At 41.7% G+C, this 22534-nt stretch overlaps 1 protein-coding gene across 1 annotated transcript in view; it reads left to right on the forward strand.

Moving 5' to 3' along the window:
* COG7 (component of oligomeric golgi complex 7) overlaps positions 1–22534 on the forward strand; it is a 76708-nt gene that overhangs the window by 33414 nt on the left and 20760 nt on the right. Inside the window, exons 7-12 of the mRNA XM_063100159.1 lie at positions 2367–2565; positions 7825–7952; positions 8849–9003; positions 13785–13901; positions 16071–16136; positions 21001–21187. Of these exons, the coding sequence (XP_062956229.1) occupies positions 2367–2565; positions 7825–7952; positions 8849–9003; positions 13785–13901; positions 16071–16136; positions 21001–21187 (852 nt within the window). The remainder of the gene's footprint in view (positions 1–2366; positions 2566–7824; positions 7953–8848; positions 9004–13784; positions 13902–16070; positions 16137–21000; positions 21188–22534) is intronic.

A 22534-nucleotide genomic window follows, 5' to 3' on the forward strand; every position in this document is an offset into this window, starting at 1 on the left:
AGCTTTCAGTCATCTTTCACCATTGATTATGATGTTAGCTGTGGGTTTTCATATATGGCCTTTATCATGTTGAGAAAGTTTCCTTATATTCTTAGTTTGTTGAGTGTTTTTATTATGAAAAGATGTTGAATTTTGTCAAATGCTTTTTCTGCATTGATTGAGATAATCATACTTTTTTTCCCCTTCATTCTGCTAGTGTGGTATATTACAGTGATTAATTTTTGTATGTTGAACCATTCTTGCATTCTGGGGATAAATCCCACTTGATCATGGTGTGTAATCTCTTCACTATGCTGCTGAATGTGCTAGTAACTTGACGATTTTTGCATGTGTATTCATAAGGGATACTGGTCTGTAATTCTTTCCTTCCAGTGTCTTTGTCCGGTTTTGGTATCAGGGTAATTCTGGCTACATAGAATGAGTTAGGAAGTGTAAGTATATTAGTTTGCTAAGGCTGCTATAACAAAGTACCTCAGACTGTGTAGTTTAAACAACAGAAGTTAATTTTCTCAAAGTTCTGGAGAATAGAGGTCTGAAGTCAAGGTGTTTGCAGAGTTGGTGTCTTCTGAGGCCTCTCTCCTTGACTTGCAGATGGCCATCTTCTACCGATGTCTTCCCTCTGTATGTGTCTATGTTCTGATCTCCTCTTCTTTAAGGATACCAGTCATACTGGATTAGAGCTCACCCATATGATGTCCTATTACCTTCATTACCCCTTTAAAGGGCCTCTCTCCAAATATAGTCACATTCCAAGGTATTGGGGATTAACACTTCAACATATGAATTTTAGGGGGACATAGTTCAGACCATTGTAACATGTTCCCTCCTCTTTGGTTTTTTGGAAGAGTGTTAGAAAGGTTGGTGTTAATTCTTTAAATGTTTTGTAGAATTCCCTAGTGAAGCCATCTGGTTTTTGGTCTTTTCTTTGTTGGGAGGTTTTTGATTACTGATTCTATTGACTTAATAGTTTTTGATTTATTCAGAGTTTCTATTTCTTCTTCAGTCAGTTTGGTAGATTGTGTTTCTAGGAATTTGTCCATTTAATCTAGATTATTCAATTTGTTGGCATACAATTGCTCATAGTATTTTGTAATCCTTTTTATTTCTGTAAAATTGGTGGTAATTTCCCCATTTTTCTATATGATTTTAGTAATTTGAACCCGCTCTTTTTTTCTTAGTCAGTCTAAGTGAAGATTGTCAATTTTGTTGATCTTTCCAAAGAATCAACTTCAGGTTTTGCCTATTTCCTATATTGATTTTTCTGTTCTCTATTTCATTTATCTCTGTTCTAATCTTTATTATTTTTTCCTTCTGCTAGCTTTTGGTTTAGTTTGCTTTTCTTTTTCTAGTTTCTTAATGTGTACAGTTAGATTGTTGATTTGAGATCTTTCTTCTTTTTTAATTGTATGTGTTTGCAGCTATAAATTTCCTTCTTAGCCCTGCTTTCACTACATCCTGTAAGTTTTGGTATGCTGTGTTTTCATTTTGATTTGCTTGAAGGTATTTTCTAATAAAACTTTGAATTTTATTGGTGTTTATAGTTTTTAAGGTTCTACCTTTTTTTGGCCTTGGAGTTGCCTAAGAACAGCTCTTACATCTTCTTTTACATTTGCACATATTTAAGTTACATTACAGTAAAAAAGTATGTAATTAACACTGGAGGTCTGTAAGGACCCCGCTCTAAATGGATGTTCTATAAGTTTTGCCCAAGAGATCTAGAGTACATGGAATTATCAGATCCCCTTACTGGCCAGCCACCAAAAAAAAAAAAAGTACATAGAATGGAAAAAAAGACTATCAGTCAATGAGTAAATGAATTTATAATCTAAATGGGTCTAGATAAACTATTCCTGATGGTCCTTAAGAAAAAAAGGTAAATCTGTCTAGACTGAAGATCTGTGTCCAGGGTAGAGGTGGCTTTAGGCCAGACTGCAAATCTGCTTCAAGATCCCTCAGACTCCGATACAGTGAATCGCTCTTCTTTCATTCTGTTTTCTTTCCCACCTCCCACCCCCCAGTTTCTCCACTGTCATCTTCAGAGTCCTCTCTCTAGTCAGTTTTTGATGACCATGTAATTACAACATGAAGGGATTTGATAGATTTGAAAAGAGATAGGTTGTTGGAGCTAGAGTAGTGATAGATGTGAAATTGTCAATTGTTCTATACAAGTTGCAGGCCCTGCCAGTTTACTTTACTTTCTGAGTGTGTTTATGGCTGCAGCAAGAGAAATTGGGCTTATAGCTCTTGACTGACCACATTCTGGCTATCAGGGGAGACTCCTGCGAGCAATCCGGAGACAGCTTTTTTAAAAGGTATGCTTCTGTTTGGTTGCCTGTGCTAACACAGATGCCTCTCTTCCTCTGCAGGTTTTCAAGAACCCCCACGAGGTGGTGACGGTGCTGCTGATTCAGACGCTGGGGGCCTTGGTGCCCTCTCTGCCCATCTGCCTCAGCTCTGGAGTGGAGAGGGCGGGGCCCGAGCTGGAGCTCACCAAGCTGCTGGAGTTCTACGATGCCACCGCCCACTTTGCCAAGGGATTGGAGATGGCACTGCTCCCCCACCTCCGTAAACATTCCTTCCTCCAGCTTTTCATCTTGTCTTTACTTGCTCTTTTTGAAGCTTCTGGGGCCTGTGTTTGTTTGCCTTTTCAGGTGACTGATTTTACTGAAATGGAAGGGATCAGTGTTTCCTTTCAACAGATACGGAAGGCTTTTCCATGAAAACATTGCCATTGTGGAAATAGTTGTTTAATATTACATGCCTAGCCCCAGTGCTGCGTAGGCACTTTACACAATCTGAGGAAGTGTAGACACTTCTTTGGGGGGCTTAGGATGTCCAAGAGGCCTGACAGTGAGGCAGGTAGACATTAGTAGCAACCAGTTGGCTACAGGTTACACTGGTAGTGGGTTCCTCTTCCTTTCAGGTTATCATGAAACCTCAGGCAACTCAACCTAAAAAGTAAGTTTAAGAGAATAGTTTAGAGGAGCTTCTTGAGGGTGCGACAGCAAGTTTTTCAGGGTGGGGGAGCTGTGTTAGGACTGAAGGTGGCTGTAGGGAAAATGGGCTTCCTAGCAGCTGACCAAGAGCAGACCACTTCTTATTCCTTTTGGGTCAACGGTGCATGGTGTGTTATGTTTTCCCAGCTCTTTCTCATCTATGTGAAAAGCATCATAAATTTTTAAATAACGCAGACCTTGTGACGCATGCTGCTGTCAAATCAGGAAATCGCTTCAGGAAGGCATTGTTCTGCCGTTTGGCTGCGGTGTGTCACTGACTTAGTTTATTTAATAGTTACTCTCTTTAATTACATTTGTGTATAATTGCCTTGTACATTCCAGGGAGTGTTTATTGTTCAGGTTCCTGATGATTCATAGGTGTTTTTGGCACGCTCGCTGCTCAGGCCTTAGTTGTGGGAGAGGCCAGGGTGGATGTGGGTAGCTGCTGTTTTTGAAATGGCTAAAGTGTGTTTAGGCCGTGCATCCTGCTGGAGTAGAGTGGACACGGGCAGGGCAAGGGACAGGCCGCATTCCTCCCACTGGTGGTGGGCGTTACTGCAGATGGGAGAACTGCCCTTTGAAGAGTCAGTAAAGTGCTTTGTTAGACAGCCATGGAGGTGTAAATTTCTAATGGTTCCTAGGGAGGTTTTCCAAAGAGTGTTTTTATTACTTTTATTCAAAAATACTTTGGAATCACACACAAAAATAAAAATAAAAAAGAATAAAAATGATCCATAACTTCATCACTCAGAGAGCACCACTGGCAACATTGTTATATTTCCTCCTGGTAATGCAGATATAAATACATGTTGTTGACAAATATTAATATATACTATATAAATATTATATAATAAACATATTTTATAGTAATATAAAAATAATAAAATATATTTTTAATAATATATAAAATATATTAAAATTATAACATGTAAATATATTATAACATATGTACTGTAATAAATATTTATATATAATATATACAATATTTTAAAATATTGGTTATATAGAGTTTTATATTCTGGTTTTTTTTGCCCAAAGTAATATAATGAACATTTTCTTATATCATCAGCTGTTTTCCTAAGACATGGTTTTTAATGACTGCTTTATAACTATGGCTTATTATAATCTTTTTAGCCACTGTTATAAATAAAACTATTATGAACTATCTTGCACGTTAGTTTTTGATCCCAACTCTGATTCTTCCTTAGAATAAGTTTAAAAAATTGCAGTTGCTAAGAAATGAAAATTTTAAAGATGTTTGCTGTATTTTGCTCTTTAGAAAGTTTCTGCCTATTTTGTGTCTATCAGTAGTGAATGAGGATACCCATACCCCCATGCCATCACCAGCACTAGACTCTGTCTTTTTCCTCCCCATCATTGCCAGGTTCTTAGACAACTAATGATAAAACATTTGAATTTTTCATTTTGGTTATTAGCAAGTTTGAAAATTATATTATAAAAACTATATATTTTTCTCTTCTGAATTGCTTATACTTTTGCCTATTTTTCTGGTTAGTTTATAAGAGCAGTTTATTTAAAATAATGTATTATTAAATATATTATAAAAATCAACAAAAGTTTGTTATAAAAATTCACAATATAGAAGTCTATAACACAAAATGAAAGTCTTCTGTATTCCCACTTTTTAGAAATAACTGCTGCTAAAAATTTGGTGTATACTCCTGAAAGAGCCTTTATCAAACATGTTGCAGATGTATTCTAACTTTTCATTTTACCTTCAACATTTTTTCTATTATTTTAATAGTTAATACATATACATGATACAATTCAAAATACATAAAAGGTTTTACAAAAGTAAATTTTAAAAATAATTTACGTTGACTTTATACTTAAGCCTATTGTGTTCACTATGGAAAATCCAGAAAAAAAAAGGAAAGAAAAAAATTATCCTTAATCTGCCATCCAGAAACAGCATTTTGGATTATATACATGTGCAGATTTTGTTTATGAGTATGTGTATGTGTGTATACTTAAATATATTTTTAATAGAATATTTTATTACCGTTATCATACCCAAGAAGTTGAAGGTTGGATCCATACAGTCATCTAATATACAGTCCGTGTTCAGATTTTCACAGTACTGCAAACATCTGTATTACTGCTTCCTACCTCTGCCTTCCATTGAGGTACAGTCAGTGCACACACATGCATCGGGTTGTCCTCTCTCTTTAATCTCTTTTAAGCTAAAACAGTCATTTCATCTTTCTTTTGTCTTTCATGATATCAACATCTTTGAAGAAGACAGTAGTTTTCTTGTAGAATGTCTCACTTTCTGGAATGGTCTAGTTGTTTCCTTGGGATTAGAGTTATAGCAGGCATTTCTGGCAAGAATCCTACATTGGTGATCATGGGTGCTTCCTACTATATCACATCAGGAGATGCATGAAGTCCAGCTGTTGGTGACGGGCTAGATGAATTGCTCGTAAACGTAGGTTTCTCCATGGCAAAGTTACCTTTTCCTCTTTGTAACTGATAGGTAATCTGTGGGGTCACACTCTGAGCCCATAGGACTGTACCATTCCCCAGGAAACATTTACCCAGAGACTTCACCATCCATTGGTAATCCTTGCTTGAATAAACTTTTACATTGCTGATTATAAGAGGGTGATTTCCTGATTCTGTCATTTCTTCTACATTTATTCGCTGGCGTTCTTTTGTAAAGAAATTTTCCTTTCTTTCTCTTTAATATCACTGTGAACCTATGGATTCTTTTTTTTCTTTTCGATGTGTTATGATCCATTATTATCATTCATTTTGATATCCAGATTATTTTAAATTTGGTCTGTGGTTGCCTCTTCAAGCTGGCTCCTGTATCTTCTTTATATGTCCCTGTCAGTCTTTGAGGATCTCCTTGCTTTTTGGCACAAACGTTCCAGGAACACCTGGTACTTTCTCTTCCCTCAGACCTGGAATCGGCCACTTCCCCAGAAAACCTGGTTTCTTCTAGAGGGAAGTGGTATTTAGAAACCAAGATCTGGGCACCAGGGGTGCTCATTGTGGCTGGGGCATCTTTACTTCTGGGCTCTTTTGGTGGACAGAGCTAGGAAATACTTCTTTTTTTTTTTTTTTTTTTTTGGCAGCTGGCCAGTACAGGTATCCAAGCCCTTGAACTTGGTTTTATAACACAACACTCTAATGAACTTAGCTAACTGGCCAGCCCTGAGGAAATAGATATTTTAAAAGAAATCATCAGTTTATGCTAATACCTGCCAATCAAATCCAACACCACAAGATTTTTACCTCTTGCACACCCATTTGCATCTCCTGTCTCCTGCAGTGAGAATCCTGGTTCCCAGGAGAGTGTGTGTGTGTATCTTTTATATACATGCAATTACTTTTCATGAGTGCACTATGGATAGGTCAAAATATATTTAATTTGTTCAACTGCAAATGGACTGGTGCTGGGGCATTGGATGCTGAGGATACAGTGCTGAGCAGAACTAGACACTGTCCCTGCTCTCATACACTATAGATTCCAGTGGGAGACAGTCAAATAATCACACTAATGAATGTGTACTTACAAAGGGAGGTAAGTGCTTTGAAGAAAAGCAAATGGTTGTGGGAGTGTATAACAAAGAAAGACAATTGAGATGGGCTGACTTGAGCTGAGTGAGTACTGAAGGTATAGGAGGTAACTAGACAGTGAGGGACAGGGAAGAAGGTCCTTCCACACGAAAGGATCGACACGTAACCAGAAGGGATCCTGGTGCTTTCAGGAACTGAGAGAAGGCTGCAAGCTCGGGGAAGAGTGAAGAAGGACGAGACTGTAGAAGTGATGATAAAAGTGGCTGGTATTTATAGAGCACCTACTGCATGCTAGACCCCTATTATTTTACCTATCATCACAAAAGCCTTATAAAATTGATGCATTATTATCTTCATTTTATAGTTGAGGAAACAGACATAGAAAAGTGAAGTCATTTGCACAGAGTCACATACCTAGGAAGCAGTAGAGCTTTGATAGAAGAGGCTTCACTCTTACCTGAGGTCAGGCAGCACAGGGCTTTGTAGGCTGTAGGAGAAACTTTGGACTCCAACTGGAGATCTGTGGAACTTACTGATAAGTTACAAGCCGAGCAGGAATGTGATCAGGTTTCTGTTGGGGAATACTCTTCCAGCCTCAGTGTGGAGGACAGATTGGAAAGGACCAGAAGGATGTGAGGAGATGAGTAAGGGTGTTACATTTACCCATCCCCTGTTGAGATTATTTCCAAAACTTTCTGATCCTGAGCAATATTTCCGTGAACATCCTTCTATGTGTACTGTATCTCTGCAAATTTGTTGATTTCTTAGGGTTAATTCTTAGAAGCTGAATTGCTGTATTGTAGAATATGCACATTTATATTTTTGATACAAACATGTTTTAAATTTTTATGTAGCTGAACATAGGAATTTTTGAAATGCCTAGTGTATGGAGTGTCTCATTTCTATAAAGTCCTGGGAACACTTGAAATGGAAAACATTCTTCCTACTGGGCCTTTTCTCTGTAGCAGTTCTTTGAATCTGACCCTGATGAGAGTTATCATTTAAAGGGATTCTTAACTATGATGGGTTGGGGGATTAAGAGGGGTGAGTGCTTTTAATAGTGCTTTAGGCAAACAATACAAAAAGCCCAAATTTATCCAAATATTTACTGAAGTGATTGTTGTTGAAGAAGCTTCCTTGAATGGTAAAAGCAGATTAACAAGATGTCAATGCAGAGATAAAACGGGAAAACTTCTAGTAGAGTACCTCTCACCTGTTGCTTTCTCGCAATTAATTTCAGATTCTTTGTTCATTATTGATTTTAATTTCTGATTCCCTAAAGATGAGCACAACCTGGTGAAAGTCATGGAGCTGGTGGATGCTGTGTATGGGCCGTACAAAACCTACCAGCTGAAGTATGGTGACCTGGAAGAGAGCCACCTCCTCATCCAGATCAGCGCCATGCCTTTGGTAATGTCACAGCACTGCCAATGACCATTTAGGAAGCATTCTGGTTGCCAGGCTCTCAGCCAGGTCTGGCAGAGGGTTGGTGGGTGGGATCAGGTGTGCAAAAAAAATGGACTTTAAGTACCTCATGGGCTCTTGCAATCCAAACGTAAAAAGAGACCACAGATATGCTACCAATTTTCAGTTTAAAATTTCCAATAAAGGTTTAGCAATGAGAAGCTTAAATCTTTTGCGGGTAAGTTGATTAACTCCCTGACTTAGTAATTTCTTATTAAAGGTGGTCTTTTGTTTAAGGAAGATACAGGAGCTTAGCATTCACAGACCATGCTGTAGGGGCAGGATCACTGTGTGGGCACCAGCGGGGGCATCAAGTCTATTTCCATTTCAGATATTTTGTTTTCAAGTCATTTAAGGTTGTCTAGCACGAGGTGAGTTAAGATTGAAGAACTGATCTTACAGTAACTGAAATCTTCCTCTTGCTATTTGCCTGTGTTCTAGGGATGTACCTAGAAAGACTGTTCTGCTTCACTTACATTCTTGTGCCTGAAGGGAGCATTTTCCTTTCTCCACATTCCTTTAGAGTGTCTGATATGGAGAATTTGAATCCTAGATGGAGAACAAGAGGGAGAGATGCCATCTTAATAATCACAGGAAAAGAGGGAAGAAATGAAAGTTATAAGGACGAACTAGACATCTGATCATGCTTTTCTGCCAGGAGTTAATTTCTGTGATCCCACTGACCACTTAGACTGTCCTCTGGAAGAGCTGTCACTGTTTGGGACTGTATTTCTGATATCCCTATTAAGTGAGAGCTTGGGGGTCTCCCACTATCTTAACGCTCTCTATTCAGGTGGTCTTGAGTCTGATGTGGCTTTTGTGTGTCTGTATTTTCTGGCCAGGAGCATGGGGAAGTAATTGACTGTGTGCAGGAGCTGAGCCACTCTGCGTACAAGCTGTTTGGTCTGGCGTCTGCAGCTGTTGACAGATGTGTCAGGTTCACCAACGGCCTGGGGACCTGCGGCCTGCTGACAGCCCTGAAATCCCTCTTTGCCAAGTAAGTCTGGGGGAGTGGGGACAGGGCTGGCCACATTGGAGAGCAGTATCTGTCCCAATTAAAAATGCCTGTGTTCTGTATTCCTGTGATGAAGCCTGGAGAAACATTTGCACCTGAGCCCAAGATGATGTTCTTAAGGTTGTTCATTGCAGCATTGTTTGTAATGGTGGAACATTTTAAACATCCATCCACTAGGCAATGGCTAAATAAGATATGATATTCATACAAGGGAACCCTATACAGCAAAGTATTGATTAGATCTCCACATATCAACATGGATAGATCTCAAAAACATACTGTTGAGTGGAAAAAAGCAAGTTGCAGAACAATATAGAGAGTCTAATACATTATGTAAAAAGGTCATACGAAAAGATAGGGTATATTTTCCATAGCAGGGTCCAGCAAGCCTTCTCTGCCAAGGGCCTGTAGTATTTTATGCTTTTGGGGCCTTATAAAGGTCTCTCTGTTGCAATAGAGACCTTTGTAGCACTCTGCCTTTGTAGCATGAAAATAGCCATAGAGAATACGTGAATCAATGGGTGTGGCTGTGTTCCAATAAAACTTTATTTACAAAAAACCAGGAATGCTGACTCTTGTTCTAGGTCTTTTTTTGTACTTTAAAATGCATTATATATTCCTATAGAGTAGCAGTGGGAAAACTACAGCTCATAAGTCAAATCTGGCTTGCTAAGCGTTTTATAGGTAAAGTTGTATTGGAATACAGCTATACCCATTCACTTAACCTATGGCCTATCACTCCTTCCCAGTAGAAGGCACCATTAATTAGTTGGGACAGAGACCTCATGACTTGAGAAGCCAAAAATACTTACTATCTCGACCATAACAGAAAAAGTTTTCTAAATCCTGATGTGGAAGGTTAGGTAATAAACTCAAAACATCAGTTATCTTCGGGGTGATGGAGAAGGACTGGGACAGTGATTGTAGGGGATTAAGCTTTATTTGTTATTATTTTATTTTTTACAAAGGTGCATAAATTCATATATTTCTAGCGTAATTCAAAATATATAATAAAAAAGGCAACGTAAACATTATGTGAAAGAAGCCATTCACAAAAGATTACATGTTACCTGATTCTATCATATGAAATGTCCAGAGCAGGCAGATTTGTAGAGAAGAAAATAGATTAGTGGATGCCTGGGGCTGGGGAAATTTGGAGGAGATAGGGAATGACTGCTAAAGATTTCTTTTTGGGGTGATGACTGATAACACCAAGGCCCCGGGTTTGGTCCCTGTACCTGCCAGCTGCCAAAAAGAAAACAAAAAACAGAATGAATCTTTTTGTGGTGATGAAAATGTTTTAAAGTTGTGGTGATGGTTGTACAACTCTGTGAATACACCAAAAACCACTGAACTGTACTTTGTAAATGGATGAATTGTGTGGTGTGTGAATTATATCTCAATACAGCTGTTCCCTTCTCCCCCAAAAGAAAGATAGAAGGAGAAACTAAAATTATATTTTGTAGAAAGGAGAAAAAGAAAACAGTGTAAGCTTGGATTCCCTGATGTGTGTAACTGAGGTGTAAGAACTTTCATAGTTATAAGCTCCATTCTCTTGCTTATCAACAGATCTAGGAGACCCTCCCTTGGTGGTTTGTTCTAGAATGTAGTTGCCCTGAGTCTCAAGGACTTCCTTTTATTGAACTGAGTACTGTTATGCTGTAAGTTTAGGGAGCTCTTGTCATTCCAGAAATACTGAGCATGCCCCTGTGAGCCCTGAGGGCCCTTGGACCCAGTGCTCTGAGTCACTGCCACAGGTACCCTGCACCTCCCAAGGGCAGCTCAGGTGCAGCTAAGGGGCTGGCAAGGGGCCCTGCTCACAGACAGAGGTGTGACCAGGTGAACCCAGGTGTGCTCCTGCAGAATAGAAGCATAGCAACAGAAAGGTTGATCAAATAAGGATTGGCCTCTTTCTCTCTGCCACCAACCAGGATTTTATGGAAGAAAAGAATTACTATTTTTTTTAGGTCTAAAACTTTTATTATAAAATAATGAAAATAATGCTTTTAGAAATAATTTTTAAAAATACAAAAAGGCATAAAAAAGCGAGTCTTCTTCCCTTCCTGCCCACCTTCATTGCTGTCCTCAGAAGTAGCTAGTTTTGAATCCTTTGCTTGTGGTCTTCTGATTCTTCTCTCCAAACTTTAAGGAAGATTTTTTAAATCAACTTTATTTATTTATTTATTTATTTTTGTCTTTTTCGTGACTGGCACTCAGGCAGTGAGTGCACCGGCCATTCCTATATAGGATCCGAACCCGTGGCGGGAGCGTCGCTGCGCTCCCAGCGCCGCACTCTCCCGAGTGCGCCACGGGCTTGGCCCTAAATCAACTTTAAATATCTCTTGACTCTCCACTGTGAGAGGTGAGGACTTGAGCTTTCTTAAGGCTGTTCTTCTCTCTTGTCCTCTGCTTCTCTGAGCTCTTGTTGGTTGCATCTTTCCTTTTAGTTGTTTCTGTTATTTTGATTACTTTGTTTTTAAAAATAATACATGTCCATATTAAAAATTCAAACTCTATAAAAGGATATATGGCCAAACCAGGTCACTTTCTCTAGAAGGGAAGATATTGAATTTACCAAAATAGCTAATATTTATAAAATTAGTTAGGGAAACCAGGTTGAAGTTAACTCGAGCAGGGTTCGAGCAGGGTTCAAACAGGGTTCAAACGGGACACTGTTCGGTAGCGAGGAGGGGCTGGGGAAGGGCATTACGGAAGGATGGGCAGGGGGATGGAGCATGTGGGGCAGCAGTAGACTGGCCCTGCTTGAACAAGGCTGAAACCACAGAACACTGCAGCGGCAGTGCTTATAGAATTAGGGACTTTAAAGCTGTGATGGGACCTGGACCAGCTGGGGCTTCGATCCTGGCCTTGACATGTACTAGTCGGGGCCTTGACAGGTCATGCTCCTCCCTGAGTCTCTGAGTAAACCGATGGTGCTGATACCTCCTTTCCTTGGTGGTGTGGATATTAAGTGAAAGCATGTAATTAAAGCCCCTAACACAGCGACTCTCACATGGCAGACACTTGGAAATGTGTATTGTAAGAGAGAATCAGAGGGTTTGAGGACAAAAATGTGATACAAGCTACACTTTGTTCTGAGATTTCATGATAAATGCATTTAGAATTCTGGATTGAAGGATAATAGAGTATAAAAAGCACTTGCATATAGCTCTGCCTGAAAACTGGCTGAACAAACCATCCCCGCAAGTGCTCTGTGGCCTGCTCGCCATCCCAGGCAATCTGTCACAGGAGCTTCAGCAGTGTGTGTGGATTGCTGGATTGCCTATATAAGTGTATGTCACAGCTGCAGGGCAGGGACACACTTGTTTAACCTCCCATAGCTAAAGCACGATTATGTTCTTAACATTCCCTGTCAGTTTGTCCTGGAGGCCCATGCCCCTCCAACTTAGGACCAATTCCCCAAGAAAGCTGTCACGTCTCTTGGTGTGAAGGGCAGGTACCGTCCATGGGACTGTGGTTCTGTAGCTTTCCACTTGGAAGCCTGAAGACCTTTGTGAAGGAGCAGTAGAGTCGTTTGCAGTTAGTGGAGTGGTCTGAAGCCGTTTCTCCTGCTTGGTTCTTTGAGCAGCCCTTCTCTTCATGACACAAATGACTGTTCAGGGCTGTGCCCCGGCTCATCATGTTTTCTCCTTGGAGCTTCTGGTTTGGGAAGGGAGAGGGGCAGGACCTCCTGTGATGCACACAGATGGCCCAGGCTTTCTTGCCTTCCCGAGGACACGAGTCCCCTGTTCTCACCACACTCTCCCAGGGACACGCACCTGTTTGCTCTTGTTCCAAGAACGTCCTTAAACACACCACCGCCTCACACCAGCTTTCATGTTATGCTTTTCAGAGAACTGTGGTGTGTATTGTTCCATTTATTTAATTTTGTTATCACAACAGCTCTGTGAGGCAGTACAGAAGATATCATTAAATCCACTTTAAAGATGAGGAAACTGAGGCCCGAAGACACTGAAGTGCTTGCCCAGGGCTGCCTTGCACGTCTTTGATGCACTCAGGAACTATATCTCCTTGTGTCTCCTTTATGCCCAGCCCTGGGCTGGGGATACAGTGACGAGCTACCTTCGTAGCACAGTCCCTCTTCTCACAGTGTGCATGGTCAGGCAACGGCAATAAACATTAAACAAATACATGAAGCAAGCTGTTGAATTAGAGCGTGTTAGGTGCTGCGAAGGAAAATGTGTGTGTACAGGGGAGCGATAGGCTCACTCTGTGAGAGAGAGTCTTCTGGCTTTCAGTCCACTACCATGCCCCTGTGCCTTTATAGTTGGGCCGTTACCTGGCATGGAGCTTTAATCTATCTGCCATGGCTATTTAATCTAAATCCAGGGGATGAGATGCTGCAGAAGTACCCTGGATATCAGTAAATTGCCTTACAGTGTCCAGGTCACAGTCAGTTATGACAGTGGGACCATGAACAGTTCTTTGAACCTGCTTCCAAAGAAATGCATTTGTCAGGATGAGGGGGTAATTTAGCAGCATCACCTCTAAGCTGGTTCGTCTCTTCCTCCTAATCTTGAGCATCTCACTTAAGCTGCTCTGCCAGATGGTAAGGACGGTCTTGCCACATAGAGAAGACCTTTTTGTGGTCAGAGGTTTATAAGTAGATTCACTCCTTGGTGGGAGCCTCTAACGACATTCCCAAGATCATTAGCAATCTGTCCAAAGCTGTGGAATTCCAAGTGTCTGAGAGTTGAAGAGTTTATGACGATGCCCCTGTCGTGTTTTTTCTTTCCCCATAGGTATGTGTCTGATTTCACTAACACTCTTCAGTCAATCCGAAAGAAGTGTAAACTAGATGATATTCCTCCCAATTCCCTTTTTCAAGAGGACTGGACGGCTTTTCAGAACTCCATTAGGTAAAGAGGGGATTAATTTAAGTGCATGCCTAATATAGTAAGCATAAACATGTATGATATAGTTTGTAAAAACCATGAATGTGTTTGTAAAGGATCCATTTTTTCTTTTACTTCCTTTTTTTAAGCTAATACTCTAAACTTTAAAAACAAGACAATAAACAAAAAACAAACCAAACCAACCACCACCAACAACAAAATACCAAAAAGACTCCTCTAGCTCTTAAAATATTTTAAAAAGTTCTTCATGAATGCCTCATCTCCTTTAATGACTTAAATTTTTAATGTTAGATGTGAGGTTCTCCCCCGTACAACCTGTAGTTTTTATAGACCTAGGATAACTTACAGTTTATATTTTAGAAAATGCATAGCTAATCAAATCCTGTTTCTAGATCTAAGAACCATAGTACTCAATGCTAAGGCAATGCTCTTTGGCCTACAAAGGGCCATGGAAGAGTTCACTGAAAGCCTTTGAGGTGACCCTCTCAAGTGCTGTTGACAGCCAGATTGCACGATAGCCTGTGTGACCTGAAGGCTGTTAAGTAGACACCCTGTTGTACCAAGCCCTAATGCCTGGTGGGAATAAAGTCAGAATGTTCCAGCTGGAGAATGTAGACTGCTGGCCTGTGGCCAGATCTGACCTATGGACATGTTTTGTTTGATCATAGCATTTAAAAAAAATTTGGACTAGTTGCCAACATTTAAAAATCAGATTTAACAGAATCCAGATTTTTTTTTTTTTTTTTTTTTAAAGATGACCGGTAAGGGGATCTTAACCCTTTACTTGGTGTTGTCAGCATCATGCTCTCCCAAGTGAGCTAACCGGCCATTCCTATATAGGGATCTGAACCCACAGCCTTGGTGTTATCAGTGCCACACTCTCCCAAGTGAGCCACGGGCCAGCCCTAGAATCCAGATTTCTAACATCACCTAAAATTGGAAGCTCTGGCAATACTGGGCCTGCATTGTCACAGAGACCCACGTGGGCTGGTAGCTGATATTGATAGACTGGTCACATGTTCTCTGTTGTGCTGTGGTTCTATCCAATCTCAAGTGCTCTAACTACTGTACTATTAGGCTGAGCTAAAAAGCAATCTAGAAATTTCTTAAAACCATTCTTCATGGATATACACTCAGAGAGAGGCTGCTCCTCACCTGGCCCACCTCATCCATTTACATTTCCTGCCTGACCCCTGGCCTAGCTGGCATGTGCAGGGTGCCCGTGACACATGTAGTTCTCAATGCAGTGGCCCATGCCAGAGCAGAACTAGATCCACTGAAGGCTGTCAGGGTAGGTTCAGGACCACCCAGGACCATTTGAATTATTGCTTCATGAGCTCTGTTCTGGACTTTTATTTTTCTCAATGAAATTTAATGTTCTAGTTGCTAACTGTGTACCTTATCATCTGTGGTGGCTTGGTATACCAGAAAATGTCATGCCATGTTTGTTCTGTTACACCTGAAGGGAGTGGAATACTTTGCTTTCTCATAAACTTATGATGGAATGCCTAGATACCCTGGTGATGATGGGCACTTTTAGAGAAGGTTAAAAGTTAACTAGACTTAAGATGTTTTTAATCCTTGGATTTGTTCTAACATTATGAGTTTGGTGTTGAAGGACTCAGTAGCTGGAATTTGAGGGCTGGCATAAAATTACTAGAAAATTAAAGGATTATTAAATATAGATATGATGATTGTTCATGCTTATCTCTGAAAAATAAATGGATTAATCTTCATCTGCCTTTCATGTGATCAGAGAGAGATATACTTCTAATATTAAAATAATTTTCTATGCTTTGCAAATAGAAGCCATCTAATAAATATTAGGTAATAAATTTTGATTTAAAAATTTTAGATACAAAGTATTTCCAACCTGTTTTCTCAAGGACATAGCCCAGTATTTTGGAAATGTAAAATTATTTGAGATGGTTTATTGATAGAATTGTCATGCAGAGAGAGGCCAGTGACATAGAGGTTATTAGAAGGGACCTTTTACATTAATTACTCATTAATGAAACACTTCAGGTTGGCCATCAAATGGTTAAACTGCTTTCCTAGAAAAGCACCACCAAAAGGAGCAAATACTTAGAATTTTTATTAATGAGACAATGTTTGTCCTGTAAATTTGGCATTCCAGATACTTGAACTTGAAGTACTTTTTCTTTTGTTTAGGATAATAGCCACCTGTGGAGAGCTCTTGCGGCAGTGTGGGGACTTCGAGCAGCAGCTAGCAAACAGGTAAGAAAGGAGTGTTGTTGTCCAGTACACAGTGCAGCAAGGACAGCATATGGTCACATCTGAAAACCACAGGTCTCTAGCATTGTCTGTACTTAGATACGAGGTGTCATTATTGTCATCATTAAACATTTATTGAGCACCTAAAAAGGGCAAGGCTTTGTCCTGCTTGGCAATGGTCACACACTTTTGGTTAGATACAGAGGTTTCAGCTTAAATGAGGAAATAGTACGTGTTGTCTCCACATTATGAATAGGCTGGGTTCCGACTGCTTGTTTGTAAGTTGGGACTCAAAATAAATGTCCCCATAGAAACAGCATTACAGGTGGTGGTGAAGTCCCCTGGGCCAGCCTGCAGAGTTGGGATTAACCCACACCGCCTGCCTTCTGGGTCCTGCAGCAGGATCCTGTGCTGCTGAAGGGCTGTGTGTCAAAGGAGAACTTCTGGGGCCACTCTAAAGAAGTCCATTCTACCCTTTCTCTCTTCTCATGCCTGCCAGAGCTTTTACTTCGCCCTGAGGTGGCCCCATTCAGATCATTTTCCCCCTCAAAGGGTTCTCACTTCCCAGATTTCCTTTTTTCTTTCAGCTAAATGTCTCATTCCTTGGTCTGGCTGATTCTTCTTTTTTATAGGAGTTGAGGGGAAGAAGTCTGTTTCACACAGTTGTTTGAGGGACTAGCAGCAGTCCCTTAACCTTCTTCTCACATGATCTTTATTGTCTTAAAGTGACCTCTGGGCAATGGCATTTTTGGCAGTGGCACAAAGTGAGCTGAAAGCTGAGGCCCAGCGGGGACCGGGGGGCAGGGGGCGGGGGTTGGGATGAGTTGCCAAGGAAGGAGGTCAGCCTGGCTTTGGAGTCTGCGCTCCGTGTTGGCTGATTCTTCTCATGATTCTTTGTCTTCATCTCTGAGCCCGTAGACTGCATTCAAGCCCAAGATTCTGTGTGAGGTTCTCGTTATGGGGAAGGTGTTGCACTGGGTAGAAAGGAGCGGCTGACATTGTTGGGGGGGTTGGGGGGAGGGAGAAGGGAGGGAGGTTTTGGTGATGGGGAGCAATAATCAGCCACAATGTATATCGACAAAATAAAATTAAAAAAAAAAAAAAGATAGGAGCGGCTGTCACTGTTCATGATCTGACGACGCTCAGCACAGAGACTGTGCAACTTCCTGGAATGAATGAAACTAAGGCACCCATGCACACAGTGGGACGTGTGTGAATAATATCAGTAAAGTGAATGGGGCCGCCACTCCTGGGCACACAGAGGGGCCTGTCTGAGGCAGAGGGATGAGGAGGTCCAGGTTAGTCACAGAGGACTCCTGAGAAGAGGAGAAAAGTGAACACTTACATATTTAAAAGAAATGCGTGTAGTTTATTACTTTATTAATTAGAGTAGTTGTTCATTGCAAAAATTAAAACAGTTCACAAGTAAACAGAATAAAAACTGAAAATCTACTCACTCTAAAAATCCTCTCTAGAAAAAACATCACTGTTCCTCCCACTCCCACTTTATGATATTTATTGAGCTCTGACTTTAAGGACTTTATGTGAATTAGTTCATTAGTCCCCCCAGTGGCTGAAGAAGTAGGTACTCTTCTTACCCCATTTTTATAGATGAGGGAACACTGAGTTAATAACTTTTTCAGTTAAAAAAAACACTATTTTGGAAATAGCTGTGTCTGAGAGACAGTGATTTGAACCTTGACAATGCCTAAGTCATCCAGGTTTTTTCACAGATTACCGTCTGCCCTTAGACATGCCTTCTCTCTGCATGTATAACAGACAGTTTTCCATATCAGGACATACAGGTTTTCTTTAATTTTTTAATGAAGGCGAATATTATATTCCAAAGGGTAAGGAAAGATCTGGTTAGGAAGATGAACGGGGACGTGATAGATAAATGAGCCTCTCTAACTGCATTTGGCAGTCCAGAGAGGCTGAAAGGGGTGAGACAAGAACAGCCTGGGTGTATCCAAGGGAGTCTCTGAAAGAGGTGACATCATCCTGGAAGCACTGAGCCTGGAAAGGGACAGTCGCCATCTGTGTTCCTGTCTGGGAGGCTGCACAGCGCGTGTATGACAGCCGCCTATAAAGCTTATCTTATCTCCTCATCAATCTCACCTGCAGAACCCAGACTCCTACCAGAGACCACTCCCCACGGGCAGGTGGCAGAGGCAATAGCTCAAAACACTGCAGACTGCTTCGGTGACAAGAGGACATTGGCTGCCAGGCTCCTAACATCACTTATTTGCAGAAGGGGATCATTTTGTGATTTATAGGCTGAATAAAGCAGGGCTGAGCTTTGTGTCACCTGAGAGATTTCTCTTGTCCTGGGCAACTTGGGTGAGATAAAGGGAGATTGCTGTGTTTCCTCTGTATTTTCTGGGTGTCCACCACTCACTTTTGGTACAGTGGTATTTTTACCAGGGTAAGGTCTTAGTGGGACAGTTCAGTGGGACAGTCAGGTTTTGGGAATCTAGTATATATGCACAAGTTTCCACGGCTGAGTAATGGGTACTGACATGTCATGAAAAGGAAACGAATGGAGGAAGTAGATGGAATTGTAATCCTTCCTACTCTGTGCGTACTCACTGCCTTCTGGCATAGCAGCGGGCACACTGGCACACACTGGACTCCCCCATTGGTGTCGGAGCTTCTTGAAGGCAAGGACCGCATTTAATCATCTGACATCCTCAAGAGCTAACTGAGAGCTCACAGCAATGATGAGAAAACATTTCTGTAATGATGAGAAAACATTTCTGAAACATTGAAAACATTTCAGTGATGAGAAAACATTCCTTCTGATGAAGAAATCAAGTGTTCATTTCAATAAGGTTTAGTTCACCGTAAGAGTAAATACATATAACGGGGGATCAGATGCTAATAACTAGGTCATCTGGTGGTGTCTGGATGAAGAGGAGGCCAGGAAAATGATGCCATTAGTACCTCGGGGTTGGAGTTGTATGTATTCTGACATTTTTAACTACAGTCTTTACTTCTTAAAACATTCCTGAAATATCCAGATGTTTTCATCTTGGATGGCAGGCTGATACAATAAGGTCAGTTTCCCCTGAGCTGTCTGAGACTGAAACACCTGTAGCCTGCAAAGGAGAGCTGACTTCCCAGAGGGCAAAGATGAAAGCTCGGTTCTCACCTTCCTGGTCACCAAGCCCACGGTCACCTGTCATTCAGCAAACAATTATCGAGCACCTGCCGTGTGCCAGGTACTGTGCTAGGTGCTAGGAATTCGGAGATGAAGAGTACTCTGTGTTTTGCCCTCGCCTTCTGGTGAGAGAGAGACAAGACGGCGTGTGATAAATGCACAGCAGAGACGAGAGGCAGATGGAAGCCAAGGACTGAGCGTCTAGCTGCGACATTAGGAAAGGCCTGGCAGAGGAGAAGCCTTGGAGCCAGGCCTTGAGGAGGAGAAGTAGGATCTCCTCAGGTGCATGCAGGAGGGAGAGCATTTCAGGTGGAGAGAGCACATGAGCAAGCATGCAAGTGTGGAAGTGATGCATGGGCTGGGACTGTGGCCAATTGGATGAGCAGGGAGTATATGTAAGGATTTGAGGGTGCCAGCCATGGAGGGTCCCGTGTGCTATGCCTGGGCATTTTTGGTTTTATCCTGGGAACTGAGGTATCTTTGGGAAAAAGACAAACTCAGATTCACCTTCTGCAAAGACCATTCTACTTAATGTGTCCTCCCGCATTAGGACAGATTAAGTGGAGCAGGGAAGGACTAGAGGAAGGGAAGCCAGTGGAAGGCTGTTCACGATCCGCACAAGAAATACTGAAGACTGGGAGTAAGGCAGTGGCAGGGATGGGTTACAGTTTGGGAGACAGAAGACCCAACCAAAATTACCGTAGGCTTAGGTGACAGGAAAAGCTAACTTAACCTTAATAGCTGAGCCAGGTAGCTGCTTGTGTTGGCAATGATTCCTGATGAAGATTGTGTCTCTGGGATTTACTTGCAAGCATAGACATTCCTTGACAAATTTAGGGGATCTGTTTTTGAAAAGTGAGTGCACTCTAAAAACTGCTGTACCCAAAGTATTGTTTTCATAAGAAATTACAGTAAAGGAGAGGTTAGGAAATGGGCCACATTTGGGATTTATTATAATGTCCCTTCTCCTGGTTACATGCGTTCATATAATTCTTTAACATTTAAGTGTGTAGGAATGGTGAAGTTGGGCTAAGGAGAAACAGTGGAGGATTGTCAGTATCAGGGGAAGGTCTTCCTTGTTGGAGGTAGTTATTCAACTTCCCTGGCAGTACTAGAGAACCTCCTCTAGGTGTTTTTCTTTCTTGAAGAAATTGGGAAGCAACAGTTTTTCTCAGTAGATCTCTCTGTAGCACCTTAAACTTTACAGTGCTGATGAACAGACACCACATAAGCCTATTGTGTGGGACAGGTGAGCCCCTTGGGTAAAGTGGCATACAGCAAGCTGCCGTCACCATCTCCAGGACCAGCTGGGGGGGGGGCCTGTCTCTGTGGCTGTGTTGCCAGTGGCTTACCCTGGCATTTGACTGTTCTACACTCTGATTCAAGGAAGGGATGCATAGAACATGAGGTGTTGCAGACGGTGGTGAGCTGAGCACTGCTCTTGTACAGGCTGTCTGCTGTATTAGGAAGATAGCATATTCTGGGGGCGTGGGTGTTAGATAGGAAATGTGTAGGTTATTATTGTGCATCTGAGGCCCAGCTCACTCTTAACTGACCAAGGGTGTTTTCATTTCCTTACAAACTGAACCTTAATTCAGTCTGCCCCATGGGGATACCCTGGGCTTTTGTAAGGAGCTGTCTGACTGCTCCAAGAAGAAAGTTCCACACAAATAGCTTGGGGCGTAACGGTCATCACTTTCATTACAGGATTTTGTCCACAGCTGGGAAGTATCTGTCTGACTCCTACAGCCCTCGGAGCCTGGCCGGTTTTCAGGATAGCATCTTGACAGACAGGAAGAGCTCTGCCAAGAACCCATGGCAAGAATATAATTACTTGCAGAAAGATAACCCTGCTGAATATGCCAGTTTAATGGAGATCCTTTATACCCTGAAGGTATGAGACTGGATGGATGGCATTCTTGCAAATGAAAGCTTTTTTCTTGTGGCTCACTCTCTCTGGGATCCAGGCTTTCTGGCTGTGTGGGTGGGCCCTGGGCTGTGTTGTGCCCTGCCGCCGCTTCTCGTTTATGTTGAGATTTTAAGGAGCTGATAAACTAAACTGGCTCGGAACCCATTGAAACATAGATGTAGAAGTTGGATAGATGGCTCTTTATTGCTGATAAATCCTGGTTGCAGAATGTGGCTGTAGATCTGTCGCCAGAGGGGCTCGCTGTACTTCACTCCAGAGTTAAATTTGTCAGCAGGACTGGTGGAGTTGGACAGTTGCTGGCCCCCATGCAGGCACAGTACCCTTTTCCTGAATGGCAGAAAGGGGACCAGACATGCACTTTCTGCAGGCAGGTGGAACCCAGCTCAGCAGCTAGAGAAGTCACTCCTCTCTCCCAGGGGAGGAACGAGGGGTGGAAGGACTCCAGGAGCTATTCTAGTGCAAATTCCTCCACATGGAAACTTGAGGACTTGGAGATAAGTATTCCCTCCTGGCTTTTTCTTTAAAGTCTTACCTGTCATAAAGCTGCTGTTGACTTTGAGCTTTGGGGCCCTTGGGGTCCAGGGATAGAACAACTTCCCAGAAAATGGAACGAGCCACCCACCTCCATGGGAATGGCCCCCACGGTTATAAGAAGCCGTGGACATCCTTTCCAAAGCATCCTTCCCTTTCTTCTGTTGGTGACAGAGGAGACATTGCTGTTCCCGCAGCACAAAAAGCAATCTAAAATAAGCAGGGCGTAGAGCCCTGGCAGTGAACTGCACGGCTTGCCTGGACACGTCTGAGCCTTCAGTGTTACCTTCCCAGGGTCTCCTCATCTCTTTGCACCTTGACTCCCCAACTGGCTGCATTGAACTTGACAAACCCACTTCTTAAAGCAATTCTGTAAACTCACTCATCCATGCTTCTATGATTAGGTTAAAGCAACTCTGTTTATCTTTATTGCTAATCTGTGTAATCGGTTCATTTTTAATAGCAAAACTAAGGTTATATTTTCCATCTCTTTATTTTCTCAGGCCATTTGGTATTCCTTGGGTCTCACACAGGTTGTACATACTCTGGCTTTTGGCTGAGTATTATTGACCTGACCTCCCTGGGAATCACTCTGGCTGTGGCCATCACCCTTATTTACACTGAAGCTTATGATCTTTTTTCCCTCTCCTCTATCCTTGAGGGATGGCCACAGGTTAGTTTTTCCTAAACTGCTAATCCATGAGTTCACGTTAGCACAAATGCATCAGAATCCCTTGGGAAAGAAAATTAAAAATATAGATTTCTGGGCTCCAACTCTAG

Source organism: Cynocephalus volans, chromosome 6, assembly GCF_027409185.1.
Source record: "Cynocephalus volans isolate mCynVol1 chromosome 6, mCynVol1.pri, whole genome shotgun sequence".
NCBI lineage: Eukaryota > Metazoa > Chordata > Mammalia > Dermoptera > Cynocephalidae > Cynocephalus > Cynocephalus volans.